Here is a 15,409-nt window from a genome sequence, read left to right as displayed (position 1 = left end):
CTCTCAACCTCCTAAATAATACTCTCTCTCTCTCTCTCTCTCTCTCTCTCTCTCTCTCTCTCTCTCTCTCTCTCTCTCTCCCCAGTATACATATATGTGTATACATACATATATATATATATATATATATATATATATATATATATATATATATGTGTGTGTGTATATATATATATATATGTACACATATATGTATATGTATGCATACACACACACAGACACATATATGTATATGTATACATGGGCATATGTGTGTGTGTGTATATATATATGCATACGTATATCTATCTATATATATACATACATCTATATATATACATGTATATATATATATATACATATATACATATATATGTATATATATATTTGTATGTATGTATGTATGTTTGTATGTATGTTTATATATATATATATGTATGTATGTATGTATGTATGTATGTATGTATGTATGTATGAGAGAGAGAGGAAGAGAGTATTAATTAGGGGGTTGAGAGGGTGAATTAATGTGGGATTGTAAAAAAACATAAATATCCTTAAGAGTTATAAAAAGTAAGGGTATTTTTTGTCCAATGAAAAATGGGTAGATTGATAACCTACCATAACAGAGAGTAGGTTATCAATCCCCTATATATATATATATATATACATATATATATATATATACATACATATATATATATATATATACATATATATATATATATATATATTTGCCGTTGCTTGAAGTTTCCATGTCTGCTTTCATTGCAGGTAATTCGGTTTATTTTGTTTTATGGTTCTGTATGTGCAAGATTTTTTGTTGGCTTATGTAAATGTTGATAAAAAATATATCTACAAATATCTAGGGGTGGTTCGAGTCTTCTGAGGTTGTTATCAGATTCCGATCGGTACTCTAAGTATATTATAGGATTTTCAGTCTAATTATTCAACAAACTCATAAATAATAATAATAATAATAATAATAATAAAAGTACAAATTTATTATTTAAATATTGTGGCCTCTATGTATAATATATATCTGGTCAAATCAGTATTTCATGTCATATAACTCTAACGTGAGTACAACCTGTCTGATCAAGTAAAAGGATGTGGAATGCAATATAAGCTTATCCAAATGACCTCCTCAGAATACCGGACAACATAAGAGGCGATTCAGTCTGCTTTACTGTTTGCCTTCTGATATACATGCACTATCTGCCAGGAGATCAACTTCTGCCCCAATCTACGAGTGTCCTATATTAATAATAGCCATCTCCGTCTCTGTCCGCTCTTCAGATCCAACCAATCACTATGGAGGAGCCATTCTTAAGAAAAAAAGAAGCTGCCGGTCCCAGCACCTATCTCGCATGCAAAATATTCTTGGCTGTCCGTAGCTCCGCTCCCACTAGGTCAAACCTGATGTGCTCCGCCCTCCCGTAGCCGTTATATTGTTTTCCCGACAAAATATGGACGCTGACTGTTGATCCCAAAGCGCAAGTGGAAACCCCAGCTTCAGAGCAAGAATTGCCGGTAGAGCACCTTGGCGTTGACGAGGAGAGCTGGTGGTCATAGCAAGGGCAACGATAGCTTCCGACATCGGGCTCGTTTGGTTCGCGGAAAGTATTTTTTCCTCCTAAGAATAGGTTTTCTGGGAAATAGATTCTTAGGAAGAGGATGCCTTGGAAAATACTTTTGGCATGTTTGGTTGACCATGAAAAAATGACAAATTTCCAAAATGCTTATGTTTGGTTGACCATCCACTTTTCTGGGAAAGTTATGTATAATTTCTATTATGTTCTTAATAAAAATTAGGTTTTTAATGCATTTTTAATGCTTCTTGAATGCTGAAGGGCTTTTTTGGGAAAAAATAAAAATGAAGTGATTCCCGCCTCATGAGAAAGTAACTTTTCCATATTTTTCATGAAAAAGATTTTTCCATCCATTGTGGAAATCATATTCTAATAAAAATATAACTTTTTTATTTTTTTTTTGAAAACTTAAATCAAGAGCCATCTCATTATTTTTTCGTTGGCCATATTTTTTATTTTTTTATTTTTCCCGCGAACCAAACAAGCCCATCGTGACAGCAGTTATCGGGAAGTTGGGCTCCCGGATCTCGGAAGAGTTTGGACTGTTGCGGCGCTTGAAAGACGACTTGGAGGATCTGAGGAGCACCCTGATGGCGATTCAAGCCGTGCTCCAAGATGCCGAGGAGCGTTGTGACAAGGATGAAGCTCTGCGTGGTTGGCTCAAGAAGTTCAAGGATGCTGCTTATGGTGTCGACGATTTACTGGATGAATTCGACACGGATTCCGCGCAGCGAAAGAAGGTCAAAATGGTATGCCGCTTCTTCTCCCACGCCAATCCACTTACATTTGGCTGCATGATGGTTCATAAGACGAAATCTCTTAGAGAAAGGTTAGATAAGGTTGTGGAGGAGAGGAATAAATTCCATCTGACTGCTCCAGAGCGATGGCCGGAGATTGAGAAGCGTGATACATTTTCCATGGTTGATGAGTCTAAAACCGTCGGAAGAGATCGTGATAAAGAGAAGATCATGAAATTGTTGTTGGACACGACAACTGAGGAGGATGTGTCGGTCATCCCCATAGTCGGCATGGGGGGTTTGGGGAAGACGACTCTTGCTCAATTGGTGTTCAATGATTGGAGGGCTGGTAGTGAGATTTTTGAGCCCCGGATTTGGATCTGTGTATCCACTGATTTCAATTTGAAAACAATTGTACAACCTATACTGGATGCCACTAAGGAGAAGTGTGATACAAACAACTTGGAATCCATAGCCAGTTGCCTTGCAAGAGTGTTCACCGAGAGGCGGTATTTATTGGTTCTAGATGATTGTTGGAACGAGAATCAAGATGAATGGGAGAAATTGAAACTTCTGCTAAAAGATGGCAAGAGGGGAAGTAAAATCATAGTGACCACACGCAGCAAAAAAGTTGCCATGATAATGAAGACTGTCGAACCTTTCTATTTGAAGGGTTTATCGAATGATGACTGTTGGGAGCTGTTCAAGCGGAAGGCATTCGAGAAGGGGGAAGAGGAGAAGTATCCAAGCTTCGTGAAAATTGGAATGGAGATTGTCAAGAAATGTGGAGGTGTGCCGTTAGCAGCGAACGCTCTGGGGAGCTTGATGCGGTTCAAACGAACAGAAGATGCATGGTTAGCTGTGAAAAATAGTGAAATTTGGAAATTGGAGCAAGAAGATACAATATTGCCATCTCTAAGATTGAGTTATACTCAGATGCCATCTCCTCTGAAGCAGTGCTTTGCTTATTGCTCCATATTCCCAAAACACTATGAGATTGACCAGGAAAAACTGATCCAGCAATGGATTGCTCTTGGCTTCATCCAGTCAAGAGATGGACAAAGCTGGCCCCTGGGGGATAAAGGAAATGAGTATTTCAACCCTTTATTGTGGATGTCTTTTCTTCAAGAAGTGGAGGGAGATGAGAATCTTGGAAGGACAAAGTACAGGATGCATCACTTAGTACATGACCTTGCACAGTCAGTTGCAGGAGATGAAGTTGTAGTGCTCGAGGAACGGACAACTGGTATATCTGAAGCTTGCCGCTATGCATCACTGACAGGATACAAGGGGAGGCCCGAAATTCCAAATCGGATATTAAATAAAGTACGTGCACTCCATCTAAGGCATTCTCCTCTGTATGCAAAGCCCTTGTCCTCAACTAAGTATCTACGTGCTCTAGATTTACATGGCAACGAGATGAAAGAGCCATCTGATTCGATTAAGAAAATGAAACTTCTAAGGTATCTGGACATGTCAGCAACCTGTATTGAAACCCTGCCTGAGTCTATGAGCATCCTTCATAACTTGCAGTATCTTCAGATGCTTCCTGAATTCATAGGCAGGCTTGATAACTTGCAGGTTCTGGACCTAACAGCTTGTAAATTTCAGACATTGCCCAATTCTATTGGATGGCTTCAGAACTTGCAGACTTTGAACCTATCACTATGTCCTTATCTCAAGTCTTTACCTGAATCTCTTGGTAACCTAGAAAGCTTGCAAACATTGAACCTAGAAGGATGCTATAACCTTTCCATGCTACCTGATTCTATTTGCAGCCTCAAAAATTTGCAATCCTTGAACTTGTCTCAATGTAGTTTTCTTGAGAGACTACCTGAATCTTTGGGCAGGCTTTCAAACTTACTGGAGTTAAATCTGTCTGGATGTAGTCATCTTCAGGCCCTACCAGAATCTATAGGCAACATTGGAAGATTGCAGACTTTGAACCTATCGCATTGTAGTGATATAGAGAGATTACCTGAATCTGTAGGCATGCTACAAAACTTGCAGGTTCTGGACCTATCACAATATATTGATATTAGGATATTGCCAGAATCTATGTCCAACCTGGTGAACTTGCAGGCCTTGAACCTATCATGGAATATTATACTTGAGACAATACCTGAATCTGTTAGCTGCCTCCAAAACTTGCGGACTTTGAACCTATTTCAGTGTTGGGGACTTCAGCAATTACCAAAATCTCTAACCAACTTCACAAAGTTAGAGACACTCAACCTAGTTGGGTGTGAAAATCTAAGAGAGCTACCTGATGGCTTGTTAAACTTGACTAATCTTAGACACTTGAGGAATGACAAATGTTGGTCATTGAGAGGCATGCCGCGAGGGATAGGGTGCTTGACTAACCTCCAGACATTGCCCTTATTCATCATGAATGAGGAAGGCAGTGGCAGATATAGCAGAATTGCAGAGCTAGAACACCTAAACCTTCTCAGTGGAGACCTACGAATCCAGTGTCCCATAAAGGCAAAGAATCCAGTAGCAGATGCCCAGAAAGCAAAGTTAAAGGAGAAGAAGAACCTGCGGTCTCTAACCTTGTCATGGAAGGGTTATCATTCAGAGGAGGTGGAGGCGTTACTGGGGAGTCTTCTACCCCCTCAGAATTTGGAGGTCTTGAACATAGATGGTTACATGGGCACAAGGTTTTCTAGCTGGATGATGAACAAGATAGAATCATCTCCCATATCTGGTCCACTTAACACTATGCAATATTCATATATGTGACTGTCTTCCACCACTTGGGCGGCTACCAGCTCTTCAGTCTCTTGAGCTAAGGTGCATGAGCAGACTCAGGTACATGGACACTGAATCTTATGTTAGTGGCCTCAGATTGACTCCATACCCTTCACTGAAGGAACTCCATTTTGAGAATATTCCTGACCTAGAGGAGTGGCCAACTGCAGTGATGGTGGATAATGATGGGGGAAGACGTGAAGTATTCATGTTCACTTCTCTTAAAACTGTGACAGCATCTGGATGTCCAAATCTGAAACCAAAGCCATGTCTCCCGGCATCCATTGTGGACCTGTGGGTGTGCAATAACAGCGAGATGTTGTCATTGAGATGGCAAACGGGGCCATCATCCTCAGCATCATCATCTTCACTTCTTAGGAGACTGTGGATTAACAACTGTGGCATATCATCTGATGAGTGGAAGGGGCTGCAATACCATACCAGACTTGAGGACTTGACAATTGAATCATGTGTTGAGCTGATTAGTTTGCCAGAGAGTATGGAACACCTTACTTCACTTCGATCACTGAAGATACTGGCCTGTACCAATCTGGCCAAACTGCCAGAATGGCTGGGAGACCTTACATCATTGGAAACATTAGAGATCTCACGCTGCCCCAACCTGACAACATTGCCTCAGGGGCTGGAACAGCTCACCACACTTAAAGAGATAATCGTTAGCTGCTGCAGCTCCTTGTTGAGGAGGGATGGGCTAAACATCTCCCATGTCCCAAATATCTTTATTGATTAAGGTAATCTAAAGTTTTAACCTCTGTTTTAGCCATCTACTTTTTCTTCTTCCATCCATCGTAAGGATATTGACATTTCATATTAATGTTCCAGATCTCTCCACTTGCGGCCTGATCTTCTCTGCTGTATATGATAATATACTGCAGAACTTCAAGAATGCCAAGTGAGTGGGGAACATTGAAAAGAGTTGCTACAAATGAATAGCAATGCAACATGTACCGTCTAATAGCATCAAAGCTAAAAAAAATATACTAGTTTAAGAAAGTTCAAATAATCACTCCAAAAGTCAAGCGAATAAAAACAGAATAATTGCACTAGTTAATCTTACTTGAATAAGCAACTTAGCATGCCAATTCGGAGATTTTGTAGCAAAAAGTTTTCATCATGTTCTAGATATATCTATGAGAACATCATCTTACAAATTGTGCCATATATCAAGTTTTTTCAAAGAGGAATATATGTAAACATTATATCTTTGTTTAACAGAGATTGAAAATGGATTTATGAACTAGAAAGAACCAACAACACAAGTCTTGCTATATACCAAGACATCTGTGGTGATGTTAAACTTGAGTCTTCGTAATTGGCTGGCAATGACATCTGTGGTGATGAACTAGGCCTAGTTTTGTAGTAAAGACAGCAAGAGTTATAATCTTGATTGTAACAGGGGGCTTGTCAGAAACCTTCAACCAAAAAATCCCATAAAGAAAAGTAGAGAACGTGTGATGACTTCTTTTTTATTTTTAAAGCAATGGAAGAAGAGTCGGGCCCATGTGGAGACATACTTCATGCCACCAGTGAGTGATTGGCAACACCGATGCATTATCTACCAAAAGTATGGGGAGCGAGGTGGATGGAATTCTCAGCAAATTGATGCAACATCCCTTGCACGTATACAACTTAAATGGAACCTCTGCGTGCATTTATGTGTGTATACTTATACAAATGAAATGGTTTCACTGGACTCAAGTATTTGTTGTCTTTCTCTGATGTAGATATTAGATATGGAGGAAGGTTATTTGATGTCTGTGGATTTATGGATTCACAATTAATCACATAGTAGATCATGTCATATCTTTGATACCTTACACGGTTGCTTTCTCAGAGAAAATGGCTTCTGAGCAATCAGTTGCATCTAGTGGCATAATTGGCAGTTGCTGTAAAGAAAAAAGATTGTTGCAATTTCTTTCTCAGTATTAGAAGTTCATCTTTTGTCTATTGATTGCTTGTCCATACCTGATGTTTAAAGTGTAACTTTCACATGATGAAAGATGGATCTTCAATTGTTCTCTGGGTAGCTAAAAAAAATTTATATAAATATTTCCACATTTCATGACAAGTGGTTTCTCCTTGCTTCTCTTAATTGGTGTCTTTCACCAATGGATGGACAGTCACAGGGGCGCCCAAAAATGTGAAGTGATGTTTTCATATTAGCAATATTGAGAAATTAGGTTGGAAACTGTGGTGTGTCTCATTTAATAGCTTTGTTCTTCCAAATGAGGAATATTGAGAATCTATGAATGAATCTAGCTGCTGAATTGGCTGAAGACTACAAGACTATCAGATCTTGTTGGAGAGTGCAAATCTTTTATCATCAAGAAATAAGATCAATGGGTCTTTGAAGACACCATGCCATATTCAAAAGGCTTCATGTAGATTTAGTATTCTTCTTTTCGGGATGGGTGGGACTAGGTCTCAGCATAATCAGGGGTTAAAGCAAGGGCCGATGCTGTGCAGAATCAAGTTCCTGCCCTTGCCTTGTCTATAGCAGCAAAGGTCATGCCATCAGAAAGTGGTGCCTCATGGAGATTCTTGCACCAAGGCTTATTTGGTATGCAGTTTTAGATGTATAAAAAAAAGTGACATTGTTGAATGGAGAAAGGAGAAGTGGAATCATTGTACTGCTAATACCCAGCTAGGGCTGTATTACCTAATGAACTAATTCCCTTGCAAAAAAATAGTCATGAACTCCCTTTTTCTTTCAATATTTCAATACAATTTTTCTCAAAAAGGAAAAAAAAAAATTCTTGCTCTGAAAAGAAAAAAAAAAAGAGTTTGACAGATGCCTGAGCAACTAGAATTCTAGAAGGACTGAATCCTTATGTTGTTCCTAGAACTGGACCTTTTGAATAGTATGATATATGACATGAATCCAACTCTGGAAGGCTAGTTACTATCCAAGAACAATATCAACATAACTGAAATAAAATTCTTACTAATTTTCATGATAGCCCTTGTTTCAGCTTTGCGGAGACTAAGTTTTGGTTGACTGATTTGCTACATGTTGGTGGGATGATAAACAAATTCTTGTATTGCTTGTATCTTGGTCTGTTGCTAATTGCAACTTTAGATGGAATGGATAATTGGAAACTTTTTTTGGCACCTATCCTACAAAATAAAAAATAAAAATAATTCATTTTATTTTCAAATAGATAAATAAATATTTTTTTGAATTTTTTAATGAAAAAATAAGGTCTAAAATTTCTCTCTCTCTCTCTCTTCTCTCGTTTTTAAAGTTCAACTCCAATATTTTTGCCGTCTGTGGATTTGCAGGAGTCCCGGGACGGCTACAATAATCTTGACAAGACTCATGTAAAATCACAATCTCCATATCCTTAAATAAATCAACAAGATTTTAACTCCATCAACATAAACAAAAAGGAGCAAAGAGATGACCACAATCATCCACTTACTGTAACCAACCGGGAACCAAACCAGAAATCTTTCTCAGAAGGGCCAACATAATATTAACAAATCAAAAAATAATTACGATATGTGTCTTATTAATCAATTCTAATTATTAACAACTAAAACTTTTCTAAGGGTTTATTTTTGTGGACACATGTATGATTTAAAAACCATTTTAGATTTATTTTATATATTTTTATTTTCTGTCCATGTATGAATTACCAAACTCACTGATAAGGCACGTAGAAAAAGAAACCAAGCATTATATAAAAGATCTCAAATAAACTATACACATGATTTTTCCTAAGAAAATCCTCAAAAATTTATTTATTTATCTAAGAAAATAGGTGTACACATAACAAAAAAAAAAAAGAAGCAAAAGGTTAACTAACAAGAAGATTCTCCTCCAATAGAAGTGCTATATTTTCCCCTAAACATAAAAAAAAAAAAAAAAATGTTAGCCTCTGCACAAACAAAGAAGGAAAGAGTGAAAACATATAGCACATAACCAAAGTGATTTAGAGAAACTGGCATGCTCATGCAACTTATGTAGGAAGGTCTGAGATAAAACTCTACTAATATCATAGCAATATCTATAATTAAACAAATAAATAAAATAAAACATCAACTCCTCCAACCTCTTTGGCGCTAAGTAGAAATTCTTTTTTTGTTTTTTTTTCTTTTCCATGCATAATTCCATCTATAAGAAATAATCGCTGAAGTTATTGCTATGAAAGGGCTAATTTTTTCAATTAATCTACGAAAATCTTAAAAGCTTTCCTATTTTGATAGGTTTAATATCTTGCTAAACCTACAATAGCCCAAGGCAAATGTTTATTTTGAAATGGAATTTTGAATAAGATTTATGTATGGGAGGAGAGAAAAAAAAAAAAAAAGGCCAGATTCATAAGAGGCCCTTTCTTCCGCCATTGATCCTAATTTATACTAATTACCCAAAAGAAGTAGAGCTAACCAAAACATAGAAATTAATTATACTAATTATATATTTATTCATCTGTCCTTCATAGCGTGGGTGTCAATCTGGGTGTGATTTCGTAGTCTCTAATTGCTTACGTGGCAGTTCGGTTGCTTTTATCCACAGCATTTATCCACTTTTCAGCGGCGGGCAAACGCGCGAAGGGGCGGACACAAACGTGTCATCGAATCCAATTATCCAAGCTTCATTTCTATCCACCGTTCAATAAGAAACCGCGTCCCGTCGACGGCCATGATTCAATATAAGACAGAGGCAAACGGAACGGAAAGGATAAAACGGTCTTATCCTCTTGTTGGAACAGGTGTTCTTCCCTTCGCCTTTATTCCCTTGCCCCTTTTCGCCCTCTCGGTTTTCTTCTCGAAAACGCTATCATCAACCTTTTTTTTTTTTTTTCATCAATCTCTCTCTGGTTCTCGATTTATTTGATCTAATTGGAAGAAAGCTTCGATCTTTGGAATCCATGGCGGAGGTTTTGGGCATGAGTGCTGTGTTCTCGCCGTGCGGGCAGCGTTCCGTGGCCCTTTCTTGCCAGAAGAGGAGCCCTTCTTTTGCTGGGTTTCCTCTCTCATCCTTTCGGCCGATCGGGCCTCTGAGGTATTCTTCTCAGAATAACGGTTTTTACGGGGGGAGATTTGTTATTGGGACTCGGAGAGGGAAGCTCGTCAAGGGAAATGCTAGCTCTTCCCGTGTACAGGTATGTAGCGACTTCAAAATCCGATCCTTTTTGTGTTGTTTTCCTGTCTATTATCTTTTCGATCCGTTACGCATATTGATTTTTTTATATTTAAAAGTAAGACAAGATTGCGTAGTTTTCCCACCTATGCCGTTCAATTTCTTTCTAAAAAAGTTGTATCTTTACGTGATTTTCTTGGTGATTTATAGAGAAAGAAGACATTTTGAACGTCTTTTGTTCATTCAATTTTTTATTTTTAGATTCATATGTGGTTTTTGATGGGTAGTCCCAATTTATTTCTAAAGAATTGTACGCATATGATTTTTAGGTGATTTATTAGAGAAGGAATTTTTTTGGGAAAAAAAAAACTTTCAAGGCCTGGGTTTTTCTATTTGTTAGGTCGTTGACATGAATTTTCTTGGGTTGCCCCTTATTTATTCATGACCTTGACCAGCCAGAAAATTTGTGATTTCTATTTTTTTTTTTAGAGGTTTGCTGGTGATTTTCTTTAATTTTTTTTCTTTCTTTCTTTTTCGAACTGCAGATGAGCCTCTGCCTTGGCAAATCTTTGAAATGGTGGGAGAAGGGTCTACAGCCCAACATGAAGGAAATTGAATCGGCCCAGGATCTTGTTGACTCCTTATTGGACGGAGGAGACAAGCTTGTTGTCGTAGATTTCTTCTCCCCTGGCTGTGGAGGTTGCAAAGCCCTCCATCCAAAGGTATGTTTTTTAAAGAGAAAAAATGCTCCTTTTGAATCAAATGGATACGAATATCCTCATTCTTCTTCATTTTTAATTTCAAATTTCAAGTTTTTTATATTTTCCAAAAAAAATCATGGTTTATCAATCTTGAAGGTTGAGGTATCTTAGAATCTTCTGTCGTTTTATTTATCTGCAGATTTGCCAGTTTGCGGAGATGAACCCAGATGTTATCTTCCTCCAAGTAAACTATGAGAAGCACAAGTCCATGTGTTATAGCTTGCATGTCCACGTTCTCCCCTTTTTTAGGTTTTACCGGGGAGCACACGGTCGCCTTTGTAGCTTCAGCTGCACCAATGCAACTGTATGTTCCTACCCTTTCTTCATCTCTTTCTAAATTTTTGTTCCTCTCGTTCCTTGTGATGATTTGCAGGAGAGCCAAGCCTGTTCTGTGGATATCTTGCGTGTTTCTCTAAACATTGAACTAGAGCTTTAATAACTAGTCATTGATTTTATGTCAGGACTCTATTGGTTTTACATAGTGCCACTTTGTTTGAATTATCAGTAGAGCTTGTGAATATTTAATTTTTCATGTCATTTTTTGTTTGTTTTAGTGGAAAAGCGTTTATGAATATAGGAAGAGGGTTTGATGTCTCATATGTTTTTGTTTTGTTATCTCAAAATGTTTCTGAATAAATCATCTGCTGTTTGTTAACTCTCTCTCTCTCTCTCTCTCTAGTTGTTTGCATATGTGTTTTGGTAATTGGTTTTGAAATATTCTCTTCTCCCTGTAATGCAGATTAAGAAATTTAAAGATGCATTGGCCAAACACACCACAGAAAGATGCAGCCTTGGGCCAACAAAGGGGCTGGAGGAATCGGAGCTTGTGGCTCTGGCTGCAAACAAGGATCTCTCCTTCAATTACACAAGAAAACCAGTTCCTGCTCTCACACCAGATGAGGCTGCAGAGAAAGTTCCTGTTAGCCCAAAACTTTCAGTGTCTTCAGCCTCAAGAGTCACCCAAGATTCTGAGGACAAGGCCCTCGTCGCAGCTGGGAGATGAGATAATAGTTTATGAAATCTTTGTCCCCTTCTCCTTTCTGTTGTATAGCTCCCTTCATGTTTGCTGGCTATTTTTGTACACCCCAGATGTCAGCGAGGGACCTCATGGGAGGACCCTCTTCTGAGGATATGTTCTATAGATGCAGTAGTTCAAGCATGTTTTTTTTTGTTTGCTTGTTTCAAAGCCTGCTGAGTCGTTCTGTAATTGGAGATGAAGAGGGAAAGTCCGTTTCCTTTCTAGAGGAATCGAATACTCTTTGCTTATGTGTTTCTTTGATATTAAAATGTCTCTCCTTTATTCAGAACTCTCATATCATTTTTCTGTGAATATGGTTGTAGCTACGTGGGTGATAATGGTGACTTTTTCATCATATCTGTTCCTTTTCTCTCTCTTGTATGTCTTCTTCGCGAACCTCTCATGTGATGTAAAGGAAAAGCTCAGCCAAAGAAAAGGTATCTCATGGGAGAACTGAGGAATTATCTTTTAACATCTCACTTTTCTCCTTATGTAGTGATAATGGCTTTATGGGCTGCGATGCTGTATATCGGATGCAACATCTCAGATAAAACAAAGAAAGCTTGAGGTGGTAAGTAGGAGTTTTGAATGAATCTCAAATGGGTGGTCCTGCTGCTTCAGGCTGAATCTCAGGCAGTAGATGTGGGAAAGGAATGCTTGGTCAAGTAGGCAGGAATTTAACAGAGTTGCCACCAATCACAACTCACAAGGGATCTGTATTGGCTGGTTCCTGCTTAGCAAGAGTATTAGTTTCATGGAATGTGAGGCAGTGAGTTTAGTACAACTAAATTAGTTTCATGGAATGTGAGGCAGTGAGTTTAGTACAACTAAATTAATTTCATGGAATGTGAGGCAGTGACTTTAGTAGAACTAACTGTTGGGAAAGCATGAAAGGGGTGTTTTGGATACCTACCCATATATGCTGTCCAAAAAATAATCAAAAACACACAAGCGCATGGTGGGGGAATTCCAAATGGTCTTTAACAACTGGTATAATATCATAATATAAAAATGAAACCCCTGGGGTGCTGAGAGATTCTATCCTCTTTCCAAATATCAAAATTTCATGATACTATAAATCTGTTTGTCGGCATGAAGTCTTTTGATCAGGCATTAGCATTTAGCACGTCTGAAGCCAATGATTGATGCAAGATGGACAGCTGTGCTTGTGTTGGGAGGTATTTAATAGATGATTACGCTTTCCTTCGAGTATGTAAACATGAAACATTTGAAAGCTTAGAAAGGCTGCTGGGTGGAACGAAGTCAACAGCCAGAATTCGCGTGGAATGACTGGAGCATGGGGAGTTGCTTATTTGACGGGCAACGGTTGGCCTCTTTAGAATAAGAGAAGACCGAGGGGGACGACTTCGTCCTGTATCTTGGTGGATGAGAAAATACTTTCTGATCCTCCAAAAGTATTTTCCAATGAAATAGAAGTGTTTGGTAAAAAATCAGAAAGCTATTTTAGCTTTATCAGAAAGTTAAAATAACTTCTTGGGAGAAATTTCGAAATGGAGCTTTTTCGAAAAAGCATTTTTGGCATGCGTTGGAAAACTGTTTTGATTTATAAATTTTTTTTAGAACTAAATACTATGATAAACTATTTTAATTACAGAAAATGCCCTTTTATATTACATAAATTTGTAGGAGCCCCAACAAAAAAAAAACAAAAAACCCAAAAATTAGTTTCTAAAAGAATCATATTAATAAAATATTAATATATAATGATAATAATTATAATATTTTACAACCAAAAGGTCAGACGGTGGAAGTCTAAGCTCCTTAGGCTTTAAGTACTCCCTAATAAAGAAGTGGAGATCGCCTCGGAGATAGGTTATTATTGTATTATAATATAAATATAATATTATATTTTATTATATCATAATATATTGATACGTTATGTTATATAATATTAAATTATATTATATTTTATGCTATAGTGTACAATATTATATTAATATATTATAATAATAATATTATATTATATTACAATAATATTATACTATATTATATATTTATATATTATATTTTATTATGCTCTGTTGTATAATACTATGCAATGTCATTTATGACTATTTTGTCATACCAAAAGTACTTTTTCAGTTTGTTTATCAAACACATACTAAAATTCCATAATACTTTTTCAGTTTGGCTTCAAAAAGCTCTACTTTTGAAAACTCTACTGCCAATAACTTTACCAAATGGGATCTTAGTCTAAATCTTGTTATGCTAATTTTCAACAAGATATTACATCTCCAAATAGCTCATATTCTCTACCTCTCCAATCTTCTACATGTGCCATGAGTTCTCTGGTGACGTCATGTTTCTTCCCTTTTGTCGTGTTTTTTTTTTCCTCCTTTTGCTTCCTTTTCTCAAACCAATACCTTAAATTTATTCTGAAGACAACCTATCTTTTTTACCTCTGGTTGTACCATTGGAAATCTGGTGAGGCTGCAACGCTTTCATGGACAAATCCAATCCTCATTGCTGTAGTTCAGAAAAAAATTGATCTGTAAAGCAAGCAAATTAATTTCTTGTGCTCGTGATGGATTCAAGAATCGGGCTCCTCTATCTTTGATATGACCCCCAAGGATGAATAATATCCTGATGAATGTCCGGGAAAAGAACCTTGGTGGCAGCGAGGCGAGACGTGTGGGCTTGCGTTGCCCAAGGGACCACGCGTTCTCGCATAGGATTCGGATAGCATTGGATCTTGGACGCCAATCCACCTCATACCGGTCTCGCGCACCTGTCTTCGGTATTTTATCGCTCAGCGTTAGAGTCCATCCTATCGTCGTACTGATGATTGGAAGCATGTTATATCCTCCATCCACGTAGCAAGCGAAGGTCGGAATCGTCCATGTCGGGCGTTTGTTTGCATCCGCATCTATCAACCATCTAGATTTGTGTCCTCAGAGAAAATAATAGCATATGTCGGCTCGCATGGTTTGATTTGGAACTCGCACACGAGGAGCATTTGGATTTGCTTGACTAGGAACTCGCACGGGTGGCACTATTTTGTCAAAGACATTAATTTGCAACCCAATGCACAGGTACGCAAATGGATCCAACAGAATGGCACCAGCATGCAACCTATTCGACGTGGAAATGAAACTGATGATTTGATCTAGGATGATGGCACAATATGGACGTTGAAATCCTTCCAGTGGCCCGACATTTAAGCAGAAAAAAAATGGAACCAATAGATCAGCAACCTGCATTTCAGTGCTATATGTATAGATATATCCGGAAAAAATTCCCTTATTAAGCTGCCTGCTTCCAACTACTATTCATTGAACTACTACTCGCACTGCTCGTATTAATGGATCCGAGACTTCAATCTGATCCAGAAAGAGCCGGGCCTTCTTGTACCTGCACCAGACTTAGTGGGTATCTCCCTCTATAAAGATCCATATCTTATTGAGCAGGATCCTGATCCAGATCTATATCCAGGGATCCGAATCCAG

General features: G+C 37.9%; 1 protein-coding gene and 1 pseudogene across 1 annotated transcript; both read left to right on the top strand.

Annotated features, from left to right (window-relative positions):
* The first annotated feature begins 2,061 nt into the window (after positions 1–2,061).
* Positions 2,062–7,097, top strand: LOC103699737 (annotated as a pseudogene).
* Positions 7,098–9,801: 2,704 nt separating this feature from the next.
* On the top strand, positions 9,802–12,237 carry LOC103702209 (thioredoxin-like 1-2, chloroplastic). Its single transcript, XM_008784543.4, has 4 exons — positions 9,802–10,185; positions 10,709–10,885; positions 11,064–11,228; positions 11,664–12,237. The coding sequence occupies exons 1-4, from the start codon at positions 9,952–9,954 to the stop codon at positions 11,925–11,927; spliced, it is 840 nt and encodes a 279-aa protein (XP_008782765.1). The 5' UTR covers positions 9,802–9,951; the 3' UTR covers positions 11,928–12,237.
* The last annotated feature ends 3,172 nt before the right edge of the window (positions 12,238–15,409 follow it).

The sequence above is a fragment of the Phoenix dactylifera genome, chromosome 3 (assembly GCF_009389715.1).
Source record: "Phoenix dactylifera cultivar Barhee BC4 chromosome 3, palm_55x_up_171113_PBpolish2nd_filt_p, whole genome shotgun sequence".
Taxonomy (NCBI): Eukaryota; Viridiplantae; Streptophyta; class Magnoliopsida; order Arecales; family Arecaceae; genus Phoenix; species Phoenix dactylifera.
The sequence above is the reverse complement of the archived record's forward strand: the minus strand, read 5'-3'. Positions and strand labels throughout refer to the sequence as shown.